Here is an 18,453-nt window from a genome sequence, read left to right as displayed (position 1 = left end):
GCAGAATCTACACTCCACTGAAGCACAACACTGCTGCAGAGAACACATAGAAATGTGAAACGGGAAGGAATTTTCTAGTTATCTTTGTGGTGTGTTTATAAAGCTTTATAGGCTCTTATTTTGTAACTAAAGAGCATCATCATGCTAAGAGAAGCAATGTCTATGGCAAGTTATAGTTTCTCTCTGGAATGAATTATTCTTCCCTTTGTCACTGAAGCAAGAAAGGTAACAGACCCTGTGAGGAACTGCCACAGAGGAGTACCAGAAGAGTGAAAGAGGTGGGACAAAGGTTTTTGGGGGTGAAGTTACTGCAAGAAAGCTAAGCTCTTTCCTGAATCCTGTATGCACAGCATGGCACCAGTGCTGGATGGTCTGCAGTGGGGTGTTTTTTCACTTCCACCACACAGTATTTTGCTTGTTCTACTTTTTTCTTCTCCCCTGCCTCCAACCCACAAGATAACGCATACTTTGGCAAGACCTAGGGGGCATAACTTGCTGGTGGCAAACATGATCTTGCAAAAGGAGGAAGATAACATGTCACCACCTTTACTGGCATATAAATAGTTCAAATATTTTCCTTCACTTTCCCGTATCTTAGTTGATTGCTGGTCAGGAGATAACGAATGGGGAAATTTATTGCAAGAGAGCAAACAATGCATTTACTGTTGTCCTGGAGTTTCTGTTGATCTGTTCATGGAAATAGGGCACCTAAAATCCTCCAGGCACAATTTTCAGCATATTTGTTCTAAAACTGCACTATTTCTAGGCCGTTGTAGTTCTTATCAATTAAAACATACTTCTTCACAAACAGAAGACTCAAAGAAGTACATCTGCTTCTGTATGTAGACAGATCAATTCATTGCTACCTCCTGATTTCTGCTGACTTCTTCTGCCACCACAGCAACGAGCAGCCTTATTCTTGTTTTCAGTAGTCACTTCTTTAACCAGCTGTGCAGTCCATCCATCTCGAATACACAAATGGAAAAAAAAACCACACGCATTCTCAGTCCTATGTTTTCAGAGACTGAAACCATTTTGGGACTTAGCAAATCATACACCCAAGTAAGGAATGGATGCTGGAGTCCCCAAGTCTCAGACAGAGAAATATTTCTCTAATAGCTAAAAACTTCATGAGCCTTCCACACCCGAGGCACTGTAGCTTCTGTAATAACAGGTACCTAAAGAACAGGCCTCCAAAGGACAGGCCTGGATGTAGCCCCAAGTTGGGTTACAGATATCAGACCTCCATCACCCATTATGGAACAAGTCCTCTCCTTTGTGCCAACAGAGGAGGCTACGGCTTCTTCTCTCCATCCCCAAAGAAGCAAAATTGTCAGCACCATGTCCCACGGACTTTGGCTCTCTGCTGTGTACAGGTGGATTACCCTCTCTTTTGCCCCCAATATTTCTCTCAGCACAAGTATAGAAGAAGGCTCAGACTCACAGCTTTAGACCTGTCATAAGAGGCTTTTACTGCTCTACCACTACACCCCATATATATTTGTAATTTCAGACGTACAAAGAGACACAATTAAGTCAAAGGATTAGTGAGTTGTGCAGATACAAGACCACACTTGTTTCCTTGCCTGCAGTCTTAAATGGGAAAGTAATTCATGTAATTAATTTCCACAAAGATGACAGAATTTGACCCTGTGGCCCTAGTGTTTATTCTAGTGCTAATTCTTCAAATACATAAGAATGTAAGTCAGCTCAGTTGAACAAAGGCAGTTATTTGCAAAAGTTGGTCTCCTGAAGTTCACAGAGTTAGAGAGTAGCTTGGGTTGGAATGGGCAGCTGGCAGTCATCTAGTCCTAACTTCAAAGATATACCAGGTTGCTCAGGACCCTTCCCAGTCAAGTGTTGCACACCTTTAAGGTTGGAGAATCCACAACGTTCTGACTAATTTCATTTTAAACAAATCCAAATCTCACTAATGTAGAAGTAGTGTAAGCCACTCAGACAGCTTAGCTTTCTCTCACCAAAGCTTCTCTCACTTAGCTTTCTCTCTTGGCCACATGAGAATGAGCCTCACCAGTTCCTTCATTTTGATTCTTCCATGGTCAACCCACAAAGCTCTCACTGTCTTTCCTCACTTTTAACCCTCTTGGAATGTAAGTCTACAGAATATCTCTGTAAATCCCAATCACCCCGTGAACAGCAAATTCCTGGGATGGTTAACAATGCTTAGGAGCATCATTAGGTGACATAATACACAGCTTCATGCTACACATTTTTAGTCCTAGTAGCATAATTGATACTTTTTCTCCATTTTATTATATGTGGATATCAATGGGCTGTCATTTGTACCTGGCCTCCCTTTCCTTACTGTTATACTCTTAAACATCACAAAATAAAGACTTTAATACCATATGGTCTAACTGTCTTGTGACATGAGCAGACACTCACAATTGCATGCTAATCCCAGGAAAAAAAGATTCCAAACTGATTTTGAGCTTTTATATCTTCGACTCATACAGAACTTTCACACTTCTAAATGTTAGCAATATCAACGCATAGTCTAAAATCAATGCAAGGCAAATAATGAACTTCTATTGGTGGTACCTTACAGAGAACAGGAACAGGATCCTGGAGGTGAGAAAATCCTTACAGTGGAAGGCTGACTTAGCCACACAGGTAAAATTCCAGTGTTGTGGCTCTGATAAGGGGTCAATATGGAGAGGGAGAATAGTGAGGTGTCAGACGAGTTCCCGTAAGGAAGGCAGAGATATGGGAATTAAAGGTGAACCAAGAGGGTGGAGGACAAATCATTAAACTTCACAGGGCTGTGTGTAAGAGCAGTTCCTCCTTCCTCTTCCCCTTTTCTCTTTCCTCTTTCATTCTGCCTTATTTGCCTTGGGCATGGTTCATTGCTATCCAGTAACTCCTTTTCCCCAAGGTGCTGACTATCTCCACCCTCACCATGTCCTCCTTTATCCTCCTTGCCCTTCAGCAATCTCTATCAACTTCTGGGGCAGTGAAGGAAGAGGGCAGGGCTGGGGTCAAGCCTTGTTTCTAAGAGGAGAAATGCCAGGGAGAGGAAGGTTTGGGACTAAGAAAGAATGTGGGAGGACAGAGTTGTCACCCCTACTGCCTAGAGGGATCATCTGCCATGCAATAAGGCTGCATCAACTACAGAGTCCAAGCTGCACCTCAGCTGCACCTGCAGGAGGTGGGGTCAGGGCCCGTTCCTCCAGCCACAGAGAGCAAGTGCTCTGCCTCTCCTTACACGTACTCTACTAACTTTACTTAGTCCGATGTTGCTTCTGTACCGCTGAATTCAAATTAGTCTTGCTTTACGGCTTGGTCTGTCTATGTTCCCAGACAAGGAATTAGCAACCACAGAAGCAAGGGATATTAAGAAAGCCTCAGAAGATAAAGTCAAAGCTCTAGAAAGTGAAGGGAGATAGACCAAGAAGAAAGAAAAGTCTGAAGCAGCTGAAAGGGACAATTGCACTAGTTTTAAATTACTGAAGAGAGTTACGCTTTTGGCTTTCGAAGAGCTAAAAGAGCCTCAAATAACAGTCCGAAAGATAATGGAGCTATGAAGATCTGCACACAGCTGAATCACAACTGGAAAGAGCAGCTCCAAAGAACTTGGAAATGTTTTGGTAAGGAAGAGCAGATGGTCACCAGTATATTTTAAAAGAAGGTCCTCAGTGCAGTACCCTGGCAGTTCACACTTTTGCATCTCTCACAAAAGCTTGAGGAACAAAATCAAAAAGCAAAAGCAAAACTTTCCATCTCATTTTGTCTGAGAGCAGAAAGGAACAGGAGATCATCTTGTCTTTCTTGTCGTATATCACGTCATTGATTTCTACATGGTTGCTGTTATGAAAAGCTTGCTAACCTAAACCACTTAACAAAAGACCAAGCTCCTTTGTGCACCAGGCAAAGAACATGACAGATGGAAAGACAGAAGAATCTTGCAATGGAAAAAGCGTTTTTAAGACACGTTCAAATGATACTAATGACACTCCAGCTCACGCAAAGTCCTTGTCAGTCTGAGGGGGAAATTCCATTCCAAGCCCATTTTGGGGGGTTTGATAGCCTTTCCCTATGTACTTAACCAGGTAGTTCAGATCATTCCCAAAGGTAGCCTAAAAAGTGTGAAACTATGAAGGGCCAGCAGGTGCCAAGCAGATCAGTTAATAGCTAAGATTTCCAGTACACTTCCACAAGTGAGGATCGGCGAAATTCTCTTGATGAAACTTCTGAAAATATCAAGTGCCTTATGAAACCCCTAGTAATTCCATCAGGCCAGAATATTTGCAGTCGAGCTGTATGAACAAATAGCAAATGTTTAAATGGGTTTCTTAAAAGAGGTCCCTGCCTCTATACCCTGATCTTGCACATCAGCACAAGGCTCCTGTTTAGGATGCAGTCTCAATTTAGAAATGTGTTTTGAAGATACATCGACTTGATATTCACATTCTTCATCTTGCAACATGGCACACCTCGCACCATAGCACTGCAGCCTGGGAAACTCCCATTAACACTAAGCAGGGATCAGCTTTCTGATTCAGTAGCTGTGCAGTTGACGTACAGTTACACCCCTTGAGAGATTTCTTCGGAAAAATTACAAGTTTCACCTAAAGTGCATACAAGCCACACATAGGTCATTCATTACTCATAATGCAGTACTGTGTATCATGCTTGGGAAATTCAGGCCACTCTTCATATTTTTGATGTTAACTGCTACCTGGGATATTTTAAAAATGCTCACCGCCTGAGTCATACAAAGGAAAACTGCACCCTTCCACATGTGAACACCGCATGCATATTCATTAACAGATAAACTATCTCTTCTCAGATACAGAGATCAGTCCTTTCTCAGAAGAGTTGCGCTTCTTAACAGAGTCGAATTTCTCAGGATAAACACTACCTTTATTAACTACGGTGTCTAAGCCAAAGCATGTAGAAGTAATAGTAAAGCATGATGAATTGTGCCAGAACTGTCAAATTTCACCACACCTTTGCTTTCTGCAGGCGTGGAGCAAAATGCCTCAATAATATTTATACAGGAACCTCACCACACCTTCTGGCAACTCATAAGGTTTTAAATTCTGTTAGAGTATGTCAGCAAGGATTGCTTGGCAAGGGAAGGCTCGCAAATTTACTCATAAGAGGTGCACAACAGATAGCTATCTACTCTGTTTCAAAATAAAGACACGTGTATTCTCAACCAAAGCTTTAAAGGGAACAAAGATACCCAAAGAATTAATCTCTTTTAAACTTAAAAACTATTTTGTATCATCATTTCAGGATGATACAAACTTACCCTAAATAAAAATCCGTTTTAGCACAACCCAGAATCTGTTATAACTAGTCTTGGTGATGCATATAAATTACTACTTTTTTTTAGTTGACAAAGTTAGGAAAAGCTCGTGCTGTGCTCTCTTATACTATGAGTGAGGCATCACCCAGAAGAGAGTCCTCCTTAGCACAATAGAGTTCATGTATCTAGTCACTCCGCACCCTTACTATTTTCTCAGTTTCTGTGCCCCTGTCCTACTTACAGTTTTTAACTTTAAATCACACAGAGATTTAAAAAAAAAATTATATCAGACCTCCAAAGGGATTAAAATATTCTCAGATTTCAAAACCCTTCTCCTCCCCATGCTTCTTGTATCTCCTGAAACCCTTTTAAAGGTTTGGGGACATTTATAATCCTTTCATGTTTAAAATCTACTGGCCTGCTCTGCCTGAGCCAAAAACTTGAATAGAGTGCTCTGCTGGCTGAACCAGAAATTCTTCCCTCCCAAGTAAATAAACAGTGCACTTATACTGGTAAAAATATAGTTGAAGGTATCAGAGAAACTGAACAGCTTTCCTTCAAACATCACTTTTTATTTTCATCTACCTGAAATATAGAATGTTAGTTTCGAATTAAATCAGATTTCCAAGAGCTGTACAGAGTTGACAGCTAAAATAAGCTACCACCGAACATAAAAACCAGCCATGCAAAGTTGTATCCTAAAATACTGCATGAAATCAGAAGCTACCGTTTTTCTGTGACCAGAAGTCTTTCTCTCAAGACCCTCAAGAGCCTATATAGAGTGCTTTATAGTGTTCTCTTTAGACATCAAGAATTTCACCTACTTCTGAACCTAGCTGCTAATGAAAAGAGCGACACGCTGTGCAGGAAAGTCACAATGACTTGTGCTAAGTTACACTGAAACGGGCGGAAAACAAAATGCATTTATATAGCTGAGATCTGGCCAGGGCACTGGGCACTGATGTCCTGCCAATATTTGTCCTGACCAAATGGAAACACGACTGACTGCAGTGAAAGAGCCCACAGGTTCACTTCCCACAGGTAGGATACTATTAATACAAATATAAACCTTCTAGTGTGCTGCGGTGTTGACTTAGTGTAGGGTGGGAGTAGAGAGTACCACTGTTACTGAGTCAGCAGCAGCACCACCCATTGAGCCGTGTCCTCTGGTGGTGCCAATTTAAAAGGATATTGGAAAACGTTATTAATCCATCACGTTGATTTAGCATATGTTGTCCTCTGAGACAAGTATAATTTTAGTTACTCGGTATGCTTTTTTTTTTTTTGGCTAATGACCAGCCATGCCACTCAAGAGGTGTTTTAAAAAGGCAGCTTTAAAACCTTGTACAAAGACATGAGCCTCTCGTTCAGTGTAACCCAGAATTTCTGCATAAACAGCCACTTCTCGTAAAGCAGCAAGCAGTATTACAAGTTACCAAATGAAATTCACCCCTGTTTTAAAACCAGAAAATCCACAGTAGTTGCTCTAAGGGATGTAGTATCAATCACTCATTCAACAACATGGTTAAATTTGCAAGATTACTCAAATCATTTAGGCTTTGGAAATCACTTAAGGCCAATGTAAACAGATTACAACTTTCCCAGGCACAATGGAAGCAATTAATTTTGCAGTGAACACTTCTCCTACACCACACCGCTCTCCGGAAAACATAACATGCACCTAATTACAGCTCGCACTGAAACACGCTGGTTTTATGTAGCTACAATTTCAAAAGACCTTTAGGGGCAGGAAAGCACCATGCGATTAAAAGTCCTGCGGTTCCTCACAGGTAGAAAAGCAACTTTAACAAAGTTTTTGGTTCGAACATTATATTGATGGTTGACCATTGCCAAGGGACCCTTTACAGCTGTGCCCTCCCATGCCTTACACCAAGTTTTGTAGGTACTCCCAAGACTCATTCCTCATTACAGGAAACATCTGTGCCAGCCACTGACCTACAAGTCAAGTCCATGTTAAACGTATGCTCATAGACAGCGGGTCAGAAGAAAGCTCTCAGTGGGCAGTTTATGCCGAGGAGATAGACCTCATGAGTGAGTCTTGCTCAGCGTCGAGGAGGCAGCCTTGGAGAGACAAGCAGCTCCTTCCCAGGTTTTGAAGGTGGTATTATCAACAGTGCAGGGAGGTAGAGAATGAAATAAAGGGCAAGGGTAGGATTACACGGGTTGTTTCAGTTAGGGGTCAGAGTGGGGACAGACAGCTACAAAAAGGACAAGAGAGGAAGGGGCAGCATGACTGCAAGGAAAATCAGGGAAGGAGGCATTTTAGTAGCCAAGACAAGAAGAAAAAGAGGATTTGACAGATTATCCATTTCTGGAATGGAAAAATAAGGAATAGATCTCTGAGGTGCTACACTGGTCGAACAGCAGCTTTCAGATTAGGGTGGGGAAACAACAGTGGAAGAAAAATGAAGCCTAATCTAAGACCTACAGCAGGTTCTAGTGATGTTGCCACTGTTAATAAAAGCAACAGTTTGGTGCCTGTTTCTCAACCTTCGCTATCTCACAGTGACAACATTTCCCTGGTTGTACAGTCTTAGAATCCTCCAAGATTAACCAAATCCATTTTTCTAAACAGAAACCCACCAGGAGTGACAAATACTTTCTCAATAGGAAACGGACAATAGAAAAACTCACACATAAGAAGTTACTGTCTTTTCTCTGCCTGTCTGTTTGTCAGAAATAATTTCTATTAGACAAATCATAAAAGGAGTAGGTCAGCAACTGCCTTTTTTTAAACCCTTCAAACCACAGAAGTTGTTTAAAGTAGCACAGGTTCAAGTTGTTACTAGCCTGTTGCCACAAAAGTGTTTATAGCAATACTTCTGCTGTCAGTTTTGTAAGGTTCTTGTATGGTATTACTCTCACCATCACTTCACATCCTACTCTAAGATGATTCAGTTCTTCCACAGGGATGTGGCCTTCAGGGCATAACCAATTGCACATTCATGAGTCATAAGAACCTTTGCAGAACTGGCCAGACACACTATAAATTCACCCTACCCTTCATGTGAACTGCAGAAACCTTGGAGACACCCAGAGCAGCAGTGTTCCTCCCTGCACAAACGAAGGTACTGTAATGATTTCTAGAGATTATTTATTTCATATACTCTTGGATGATGTTGCTTTGTTGACAAATGCATAGAAAAAAAGGAAGTAGGCATCTGAACTGGAAAGAACAAATGCTTGGGAAAGTAATTTACTAAAATGGCACAGGCACGGTATAGAAGGTGGAAGTCTTAAAAAAATATACAGGTAGAGAAATTTATTGTACAGAGTTCTATAATTTCTGGAGCGCACTGGCTAGCATATATATCATAGCAGAGTAAGAACCACTGTGTTTGTTTAAGTCAGCTAATTTGTTCTTGTGCTCTGTAGTTCTTAGAAACATCAGATCAGCTCCTGGTTTGCAAGCTACTCAGGAGACAAACTGTCTTTATTCCAAGGCCATCCTATACCAACCAGAATAGCTCCCAGTGCCTAGAGCTCTCAGCTAAACCTGCAATGTAAATGACAAATAGCAGCATTTGTGGCCTACTGAATATGGAAACCTTGTCCTGTAGAAGAACTAGGAAGCTAGGATGCGGGCTAGCACTCTACGACAGAGTTTCAGGACATTTTTGGAAGTCAAAAAGGGAATTCAGGATGCTCAGCATGCAACAGGTGGGGCGGTGCTTGCCCAAGCATTGGAAGGAGTATTTTGTCCTGTACTAAAGGAATAGTTTGACTGTTAGTATTACCAGAGTATTTTTTTCACTACAGTTATGAGTATCAAAAGGGTCATGCACAAATTGAAGCATAAATGTTGTCATAAGAGACAGTCTCTCGGTATCCCCTAGCGCAGGCACTGGTGAGTGACATTATTAACTGTCACTCCAAGATGCTATAAAGGACAGCTCAATAAACGTCCTGGTGAACAAATACGAAACAAGGTTGGCGGCTGCTTTTTCCCTAACCTAAATGATAGGTAGTGTCATCAGTGAAACAGGACATGCTAAATCTTATATGACTTTGTAATAATTAATCCTACTCATTCTTCATATAGATAAATACTTTTAGAAAGCCTTTAAACCACAAAAGAAACTTCAAAATCTGAAGAGAAACATGCAGACACATAGTCATAATTAGTGTTTTGCTAATAGCATCTTTTCTCCCTTTCTGTGCAGGTTCAGAACAATGGAAGCTTTGAATAAAGCAAACACAAGCTTTGCTCTTGATTTTTTTAAACATGAGTGTCAGGAAGACGGTGACAAGAATATTTTATTCTCCCCTTTGAGTATTTCATCTGCCCTGGCTACTGTTTATTTGGGAGCGAAAGGTAACACTGCAGATCAGATGGCAAAGGTGAGTCTGGGCTTCAAAAGGTAGCAGTCTGAAAGGGTTGATCTCTTGGAATAAGATCCTCTGTGCAAGAAATTTACGGTGATGGAACAGAGGAAAGCCATAAGCAGAAAAATTACTCTAATCAAAATTCCACACATATATATGCCAGCTCCTGTTTTACCCCTGATGGGCACTGCAATGAATAGACCAGTTCTCTGCTTGTGTAGGTCAAATAAATAGTCTACTCTAACCTCTGGAAACAGGCCCCCAACAAAGGAGAGAAGTGCCACTGGTGACATTGTCTCCTTTTAAATCCCACCAGCAGAAATAAGGGATCTGTATCCCTAAGCTCAGTAACTTGAGCACTCACCAGGGAGTGGGAGACCTGGATTCTCCTTCTACTCTGCCACAGAAATTCCCATTTCGCATCTCATCTCTTTGGAAATGACCCCCCACAAAAAGACTCTCCCTGATAGTTATTGTGAGTTTTGAACTTTGCTAAACATAAATCCACATCCGCAAGATCAGAGAGGAGATACGGTGAGACTACAGCGCTTTCTTTGGGGTATGCATTTCGCAGGCGATATCACTTACTGAAATCCTTAAGTCGTCTTTGTGCAAAGCTCATAGCTTCAGCAGGCGGCAATGAGAACAGCCCCAGTGCACAGTTACCTAGATCCTATCGTAGGAGGTGAGGCTAAGGCAGAAGAAATTGTCCCACCTGCTAAGACAGCGATCTAACTCCTGATTTACGGGACGAAAGAGAGCCAGCAGGGTAACAAAGAAAGGAGTGACCTCCTTCTAGGAAGAAGCGAAAGTAACAAGAAAAAGGCATACCTCTTCTGAAAAATCTTCCCAGACTGGGCGCACCCTTTTGTAGCCTGGGTAAGGTGCACATGCCGAGAGCAAGGGATTTAAGGCATGAAACTGCCCCCACCGTTTTCGTGCCTTCTGACACATAGCAGCGCTCCATTTAAACTTCTCCTTTGATAGTCTCCATCTGGAGATAACTGGCTCTTCCCAGGTATTAACTGGTCATCCCAGGGCATAACTCAAAGCAGGCAGATTCCTCTAGAAAGGCTAGTTACATGAGAGTTTTGCCCTGAAATCCTCAGCTTAGTGTGCTCATGCCATTTTGTAGACTGGCAGGACTGAACACAAGGATAAAATCTGAGTTTGACTCTCTTCATAACCAGTCCCATGACATCACCGAAAGATTTTACTGAACCAGCAAATTTTCTATTGTTGCATTTATTATTGCTTTTTCCACTATAGGTACTTCACTTTAACAAAGTTGAAGGAGCCAGAAACGTCACCACAACCATAAAAATGCAAGTATATTCCAGAACGGAAGACCGTGTATCAAATCGACATGCCTGTTTCCAGAAGGTATCTCACCAAGTCTAGTGATCAAGTTATGGGCATGGTCATGTCTTCTCTTGCTTGTATCTTCCTTCCACATTTGCATTTGCCTATGTTTGCTTGCCTCAGATGTAGCATACACAATTAATTGGTACGGCATCCTGTGATACCTTCATCTAATGCAATACTTGTAACGTGCTTCCCCTTTTTAGGCAGAATTGCAAAAACCAACCTCAAATTTGCAAAATTTAAAATTCAATGTTACCATTCTCTGTCAATGTATGTCTTGATCTTTTTCCATTAGCTCTGAGGAGAGATTTCTTTCCCAAATTACTACTGTTCAATAGCTAGCTATTTAGCCAAAGCATGTTCTGTGAACAGGCATGGTCCCTGCCTCAGAGAGCTAATCACAAGAACAGAGCTGTCTTCTCACACATTTGATTGCAGCATCAAGACAACAAAAATCAGAGTATTAACTTTTCCAGGCTACCTATGCTTGGTAGGTAGCCTTCTTCAGAAATTAGTCTCCATTTCTGTTGACTAGTTAACAAAATAAATTGACATGTTGGAATTTCCCAAGGTAGACCAGTTGCTTGCAATAAATCTTAGAGAAGTGGAAATCATTATTTTCCTGAGATATTTCTTTGACGTACTGGCAGGCAGGCATCTTCTACCAAAGTATGTGTAATTTAAGATAGCAGAAAAATACAAAAAAGTAAACGTAATCCCTCTGAGTCAGTGAGGTCAGGTTTTCCTAATTGACAACTCAACCATGGTGGCATCAAGCTCTTCTCCCTGCTCTTTCCCGTCATCCTTATTCTTTGTGGGAGTGAGCCATTTCCCTGCAGGCTGCCCACAAAGCCCCAGCAGCCACGAGTTCTGATGAATGGGAACTCGGATCTGCATTCCACAGCCAAATCCTATGGCAGGAGGATTTAATTTAGGGGCTACGTCAACAACTCCATGGCACTGCATGAAGAGGAGAGGGATTGTTCCTCATGAGTAATGCTTGTCTGAATTGTAAGAATTACAGAGCTCTGTGGGTAGGGCAAAGGGCCCATTCTAGCAGTTAAGAAATTCAAGCGTCTGTTCATGCCCCTGATTCTGAAGTAATGACAGCACAGATGAATACAGCACAGGTTTTTAGTTTACTAATTCACAGCTTGACTTCCTTGAGTTCATTTGAGAGTTTGAGCCCACATTCATTTAATCCTGTTACTTCAAGACAAAGAATTTACTGCAATTACCGCAGTATTAAAAAAATTACAAAATATTAACATTAAGAGCAAGATTAAGAAATTTAGGGGCAAACTTTCCATGTAACACACTAAACTTTCATAAATGGAAGGAGTCACACAGCCAAATCTTCATGCATTGTTTAAGAATTACGTTCTGTCTCTCACTCTCTGGGTATACTTAATTTTACAATCTCCGCTCAGAAATCCTTAAATGTTTTACATAGTTCAGACTCTTACCACTTGCTTTCTGAGCCATTTACAGTGTCTATACCATGTTTGCAACTTTTAATACTTTCAAATGATTCTTTTAATAGCTGTCTGGTTTAGAACACCTCTTGTGTTGCAATACAGGTAACAAATTACCTCTATAGAAATACTTTACATGGAGCTGCATGGAAGAAATTAGAGATTTTGAACTATTTTACACAACAGCTGAGTAACTTTTTTCTTTCTTTTCTCCAAGACAGAAATTGGCAAATCGGATGATGTCCATACTGGCTTTAAAGCACTCAACTTTGCAATCAACCAACCCACTAAAAACTACCTGCTTAAAAGTGTAAACCAGTTATATGGAGAAAAAACACTGCCTTTCAGTAAGGTAGGTAGGCCATTTATTCAGATTATGTAGTGCCACTTAACCTTTATGATCTATCTATGATAACATATCATAAACTATATGCTTTTAAATATTTTCATTACATATGCAAATCGTGTTGTTAGTCTTAACATAAATATTTTCTACGAGACTCTTCCTGATACTTTGGACACTAAGCTTTTAGTTTTATGTGACGCGTATCTAATTTCAGTGTCATTAGCAAATGTGGTTAGGTGTAAACATTTAAATTGAGTATTTCCACTAAAAAAATACTTTGCTTCTTTGACAAAATGCAGTGCTTGTATTCTATGTCATTTTTATCATGTTTTCACTCTGGCTGTAGTTATTTATTAGCATTCACACTGCCAGGCAACAAACATAAGATAGCTGTCTCTCTTGCACTACAGGAATACTTACAGTCAGCCAAGAAATACTACAATGCAGAGCCACAATCAGTTGACTTTATGGGAGCAGCAGACGAAATCAGAAGAGAGATCAATTCCAGGGTTGAACACCAGACTGAAGGTAAGCTCCTGCCTTTCCTCTCCCAATTCAAAAAGAAGCCATTTCAGCATTGAAAAAGTCTCTGTAGCCAAGGGGCCCAGGGCAGGTTGACGATTTGCCTCAGAAAGGTAAATCAGATCAGTTTTCCTAAAGCAGTCATCCACTGACAAGCCCTTACTAAAATTAGTCTCCTCCATTGGAACATGTGAGCAATGTGGCTTATTCTTCCTTGCAAATCAAGGTTACCCCAGTAATTTATTTGCAATTAACCTCAAGCTGGAATCATGCTCTATCGGCACTTAATATTTCCCTGACTTATATACACAGAATTTGTGCCAACAGTTACTCTGAAACAGTAAAACTGCACAAATGTGTAAATGTCCTTCTGTTTTCTCTAGGTAAAATCAAAAATCTGCTGCCTCCTGGATCTGTAGATTCACTCACCAGACTAGTCCTGACAAATGCGCTCTACTTCAAAGGAAACTGGGCAACAAAATTCAAAGCTGAAGCTACCAGGCAAAGGCCTTTCAGAGTAAACACGGTATGGCAATATACTGACCTATAGCCTAGACTGCAGGTGGAAAAAGCAGTGACAAAGATGAGGGAGAGAAATTCCTGTCCATCTTTAAATCCACATGAAATCCGTCATGAAAGTTATTATTTCATTTAATGCATACAGTATATTTTCTTCACCACATGTTTAGCACAAAGACTGCATATACATAGTAACACCTGAACCACAAGTAAAATCTTCAGAAGCTGATTTGAAACAAGCTTCCATTCTCGGAAGGCAGGGGAAACAAAGAGATGAACAAAACTGTATGGGTTAGTTCTTCACATTTTCATTTTTAACCATGTGAAAAATCAGAGTGGAATAGAGCTTCCTGTAATAGGTGTCACCTGAGACAGCTTAGATAGCCTGCCTAGCCTCCAAGTGCCTTTCCAGAAGACCAGAGGTCCTCTGTAGATCCTGTGTTCTACCAGTTAGAGCCATAAGGATGTCTCAGACACACTGGGCAGCTGCTACAGTAAATACAATAAATTTCCACTGTGCTACTTTAACGCAGTCCTTTACTGTTCAGTAAAAATGGCAAATATCTCATTTGATTTGTTGCAGCATACAACTAAACAAGTGCCAATGATGTACCTGAGCGATAAATTTAACTCGACCTACATAGAATCAGTCCAGACTGATGTTCTTGAGCTTCCATATGTCAATAATGACCTCAGCATGTTTATCCTGCTACCAAGTGACATCGCCGGCCTACAAAAGGTAAAGCAACTGAGAACATAAATCATGTGAAAAAATTAGTGTCATTATCTACTTATTTTATGCACATGTGAGGTAAAAGATCAGGTTGCAGTCATGTTTCTAGGAATGAGGGTACTGAGCAAGGAAAAGCAAACGCCAAACTTGGTCTAGCACTGTGAGCTTGAAACTCTTAGAGCTCAGACTAGATTTCTTACTCTTGGTAGCTGGCACTTCTGTGGTTCCTAATGTTGATCAGTCCTGGAAAGAGGTAACCCAAGCCCTACAACACTGGGTCTTCTTCCAGCTTAACAAAAATGAGGACAGAAAGACAGCCCTGCTGAGATTCACTGTCTGTACCGATTCAGACAGATATGATTTCATTCAAAAAAAACCACCAACCAATCCACAAATTGGATAGCTTCCACGACTTTCCAGGAAGTCCAGAGCTAGTACATATGGACACTGCCACCTTCTGTAAAGAGATGGATCCTGCCTTTGGATAATAAACTCTTACTAAATTCTCATTTACGTTAGTGGGTGTTCTGTAGGAAAAAAAGCTCTTTTCAGTAAATTCTAAAGTGTAGGGAAGGCAGGTGAACAGCAAATCAACCAGACTACTGTTACTTGACACTGATGTTTCTGTTCTACAGCTATTTAACCCCGCTGTATTCCCTGACAATTACTGAGAACAGTTCAAATACTGTAGATCTCCAAATTGGTCTTTCACTACTGTTTGTTTTGTACTCTTATAAAACATAAAAGCTTGAAAAGTTCTCCATTTAAGGAAAGAGAAGAAATAGCCCTCAGTGCACAGGTTTTTGAACACTCTGTAATTTCCTGATTCTCTTTTTACTAACTGCAGCTAGAAAGAGAATTGTCTTTTGAAAACTTGTCTGCGTGGACCAGCCCAGAATTAATGGAGAAAACAAAAATGGAGGTTTATCTGCCCAGGTTCACGTTAGAAGAGAAATACGACCTCAAGTCTACTTTGAGCAGGATGGGGATACAAGATGCCTTCACTGAAGGTCAAGCTGATTTCACAGGAATGTCAGAGAAGGGCGAGCTGTTTTTGTCACAAGTTTTTCACAAGTGTTATCTGGAAGTCAATGAAGAAGGCACAGAGGCAGCAGCTGTGAGTTCAGCAGCACTGGCATCACGAAGTCTTGGTGCTACTGTTATTTTTGTAGCAGATCATCCTTTTCTCTTCTTTATCAGACACAACAAGACCAAGAGTATCCTCTTCTTGGGAAGGTTTTCTTCCCCCTAGAAACTCAACCATTACTAAACAGCCTCTTGCAACCACAATAACAAACAAAACACATGCCACGAAGAGCATCTCAATAGTCTGTGCACTACTACTTCATTTTCCTGTACTTTTGACAAGTCTCTCAATGTTAGAAGAGAGCATATATTAAAAATAACCTGGAATTCAAGCCTCTGGCTCATTTTCCTAGCCAAAGAACCCCAAAATGGTTAGTGCTACACTGTAAGTACCAAACTGTGCATAGAATAATATTGATGCAGCTTTTCAGCGCTTTCTGGACCAGAACTGCCACAATGCAGAACAGAACAAGTTGGTCTAAACCAGTAATTCCCAACACACTTGCTTTGGTAAGAAGAAAAGAAACAGGAAAAACTCCTTCCTGCAGAACACTGCTGCATCTCCATTGGTTTCGTTCTGCTAAGCTGGTCATTCCAGGAGGGCTACCTCACCCACCTTCTTGTCAATTTTATACCAACTTTGCAGCCTGGCACAGCTGGTAACAAAATAAACCTGTAAAATCCTCTGTGTTCCTGATACTGGTGCTTCTTTCATGCAAGCAAAGGGGCTAACACATGTCCTTTCTAATCTCTGTCCCACAGCAATTGGAAAATATTGAACAACAACATAGAATTGGAGGAAAATAAAACATAAGTGCCTTGAAACCTGCTCCTTTGAAACTTTTCATGCTTTCAACACAGTTACCAGCCCAGCACTGCACTGCTTTACTCTCATTTTGCTTTGTCACTTATTTCACTGGTTTGAGACTAGATCAAATTGGAGAATCAAGCCTGTGATACTAACTTCCTAAGTGCCTTCTGCAATATTACATGCAAATCCCCCAGCACATTTACTCCTGTCACAGCTCTTTCTCCCAAGGAGGAGAGTGTCCTAATCAGTCATGCACATTTTCAGGGGATGCTCCTAACTCTCCGAATTCAGAACAGAGAGCAAAGGACTGGGTCTCTTACAGGGCTTGCAGATACCACCAGCATCTTACAAGAAATACCTCTTCCTGTGACGGCAGGGCTCCTTTTTTCTGACAGAGAGGAGACTGCTGAGTGTCACTGAGTCCTTTCTGTTTTCTTGCATGTGACCAGCTGCTTCCAGGGTCCCTTCTGGCTCTGCTTCCCAAATGAGAAGGAGCATAGGAAACTCAACAGCACTGCCTTCTGTTTGACTGAGCTGGGAAACATAATACAGTGCATTCATTTGCAGTTCTGCCTTGCCCTGCTTCACGTGCAAGGGCTTCACATCCCCATGGCCAAGTCCCTTAAGCATTTCCTGATGTGCCTCAGGAATAAAGATGGGAAAGACACGCCTGGGAGGCAAGGAGGAACAAAACCATGACAACATGCCCCCAAACTCACTCACAGGGCTTTAAAGTCAATGGAAATGTGAGTCACCTTTTCTGTCTCCTTCAACTATTTAAAGCATGATTGCAAAGATGACAGAGTTAACGTCCCTCTTGGAAGTGCCAGATCATTACCAAGTCACAATGGCCATCATACTTGAAGAGTGAGTTGCACATTAGGGAACAACCTTTTCCCGGGATGAACAGCACAGCACTGGAGAAGGTTGCCCAGAAAGGTTGGGGATTCTCCATTCTCCAACGGGCTGTGGCTGACCTTATCTACTGATGGCCCTGCTCCAAGAAGGAGGTTGACCTCTGGATGTCCCTTTCAATTAATGTGTATGATTTTCTCTCTCTTGTCAACAGCCATTCTGCTTTGCCACCTCCTTTTCTCATCCTGCCTGGCATCCTTGTTTCTCGACTACCAGAGGGAGCTAGCTTGCTCACTCTCAGCATACTTGTTTGAGACTTGGAGTCTCCTGGCTTGGGCTTTCCCACCACCTAACCATTCAGTTGACCTTTCTCCTATACTGATTTCTTGAGGACTTACTCATCATACTAAAAACAACACTTGTTTAATTACTGGCATTTCTTCATTGCCTTGCACAACATTGATTTCTGCCACTTTTTAGAATGCTTAACCCACTCTGTTCCTGTAATCAGGCTTGCAGCAAAATGCTTAGCACACAGTACAGTTTCCTTCCCTTCCTCCATTCCCTTTCCCCTGTCCCCCAGGGTCTTTGCAGTTGTTGCCGCCACCTTCTCTTTCTTCCACCACCCAACAGCAACCCGGCTCTGTTTTGAGACTGCAGTGAAAACTACTGTGCCATGTTTGCCCCTGTAGTATTTTTTCACTGCATGCCTGCTCGAGCCCACCCAGTGGGGTTGTTTCAGTCCTTGCCCTCCTTCACTACATGTGAGTTAGTATTGTGCGCTAATTTAGTGTTTTGCAGCATTTCTCTCAAATGACTCCCAGCCATGGCTGCAACGAGATTTCTTCATCAACACAGCCACTGGGGTGTCCATCCCTTACCCTGAATGGTCCTTCATGGTTTTGCCTCTGTCTATGCTGCTAATGATCTTCAGTCTGAAGCTGGACTCCCAGTGTCTAATTTAATCAGTAAGCTTGACATTTTATGCTGACTTACCACATTTGAAACCCAGGAGTCAGAGCTGCACACAACCAGAGAGGAGAATCAGGCCTACAATATCTGCCTACATCCAGAAAGCAAAAACAAGCATTCTAGTTGTGTAACCTTTTTACTAGTCAT

The 18,453-nt window shown here is 41.5% G+C and overlaps 1 protein-coding gene across 1 annotated transcript; it reads left to right on the top strand.

The window, feature by feature from the left end:
* Positions 1-9,469: 9,469 nt before the first annotated feature.
* LOC141738312 (leukocyte elastase inhibitor-like) lies at positions 9,470-15,834 on the top strand. The gene is made up of 7 exons (XM_074573515.1): positions 9,470-9,637; positions 10,892-11,005; positions 12,680-12,814; positions 13,219-13,336; positions 13,714-13,856; positions 14,433-14,588; positions 15,430-15,834. Exons 1-7 carry the CDS (start codon positions 9,470-9,472, stop codon positions 15,832-15,834), a joined length of 1,239 nt encoding a protein of 412 aa, XP_074429616.1.
* Positions 15,835-18,453: the final 2,619 nt, after the last annotated feature.

The sequence above is a fragment of the Larus michahellis genome, chromosome 2 (genome assembly GCF_964199755.1).
Source record: "Larus michahellis chromosome 2, bLarMic1.1, whole genome shotgun sequence".
Taxonomy (NCBI): Eukaryota; Metazoa; Chordata; class Aves; order Charadriiformes; family Laridae; genus Larus; species Larus michahellis.
The sequence above is the reverse complement of the archived record's forward strand: the minus strand, read 5'-3'. Positions and strand labels throughout refer to the sequence as shown.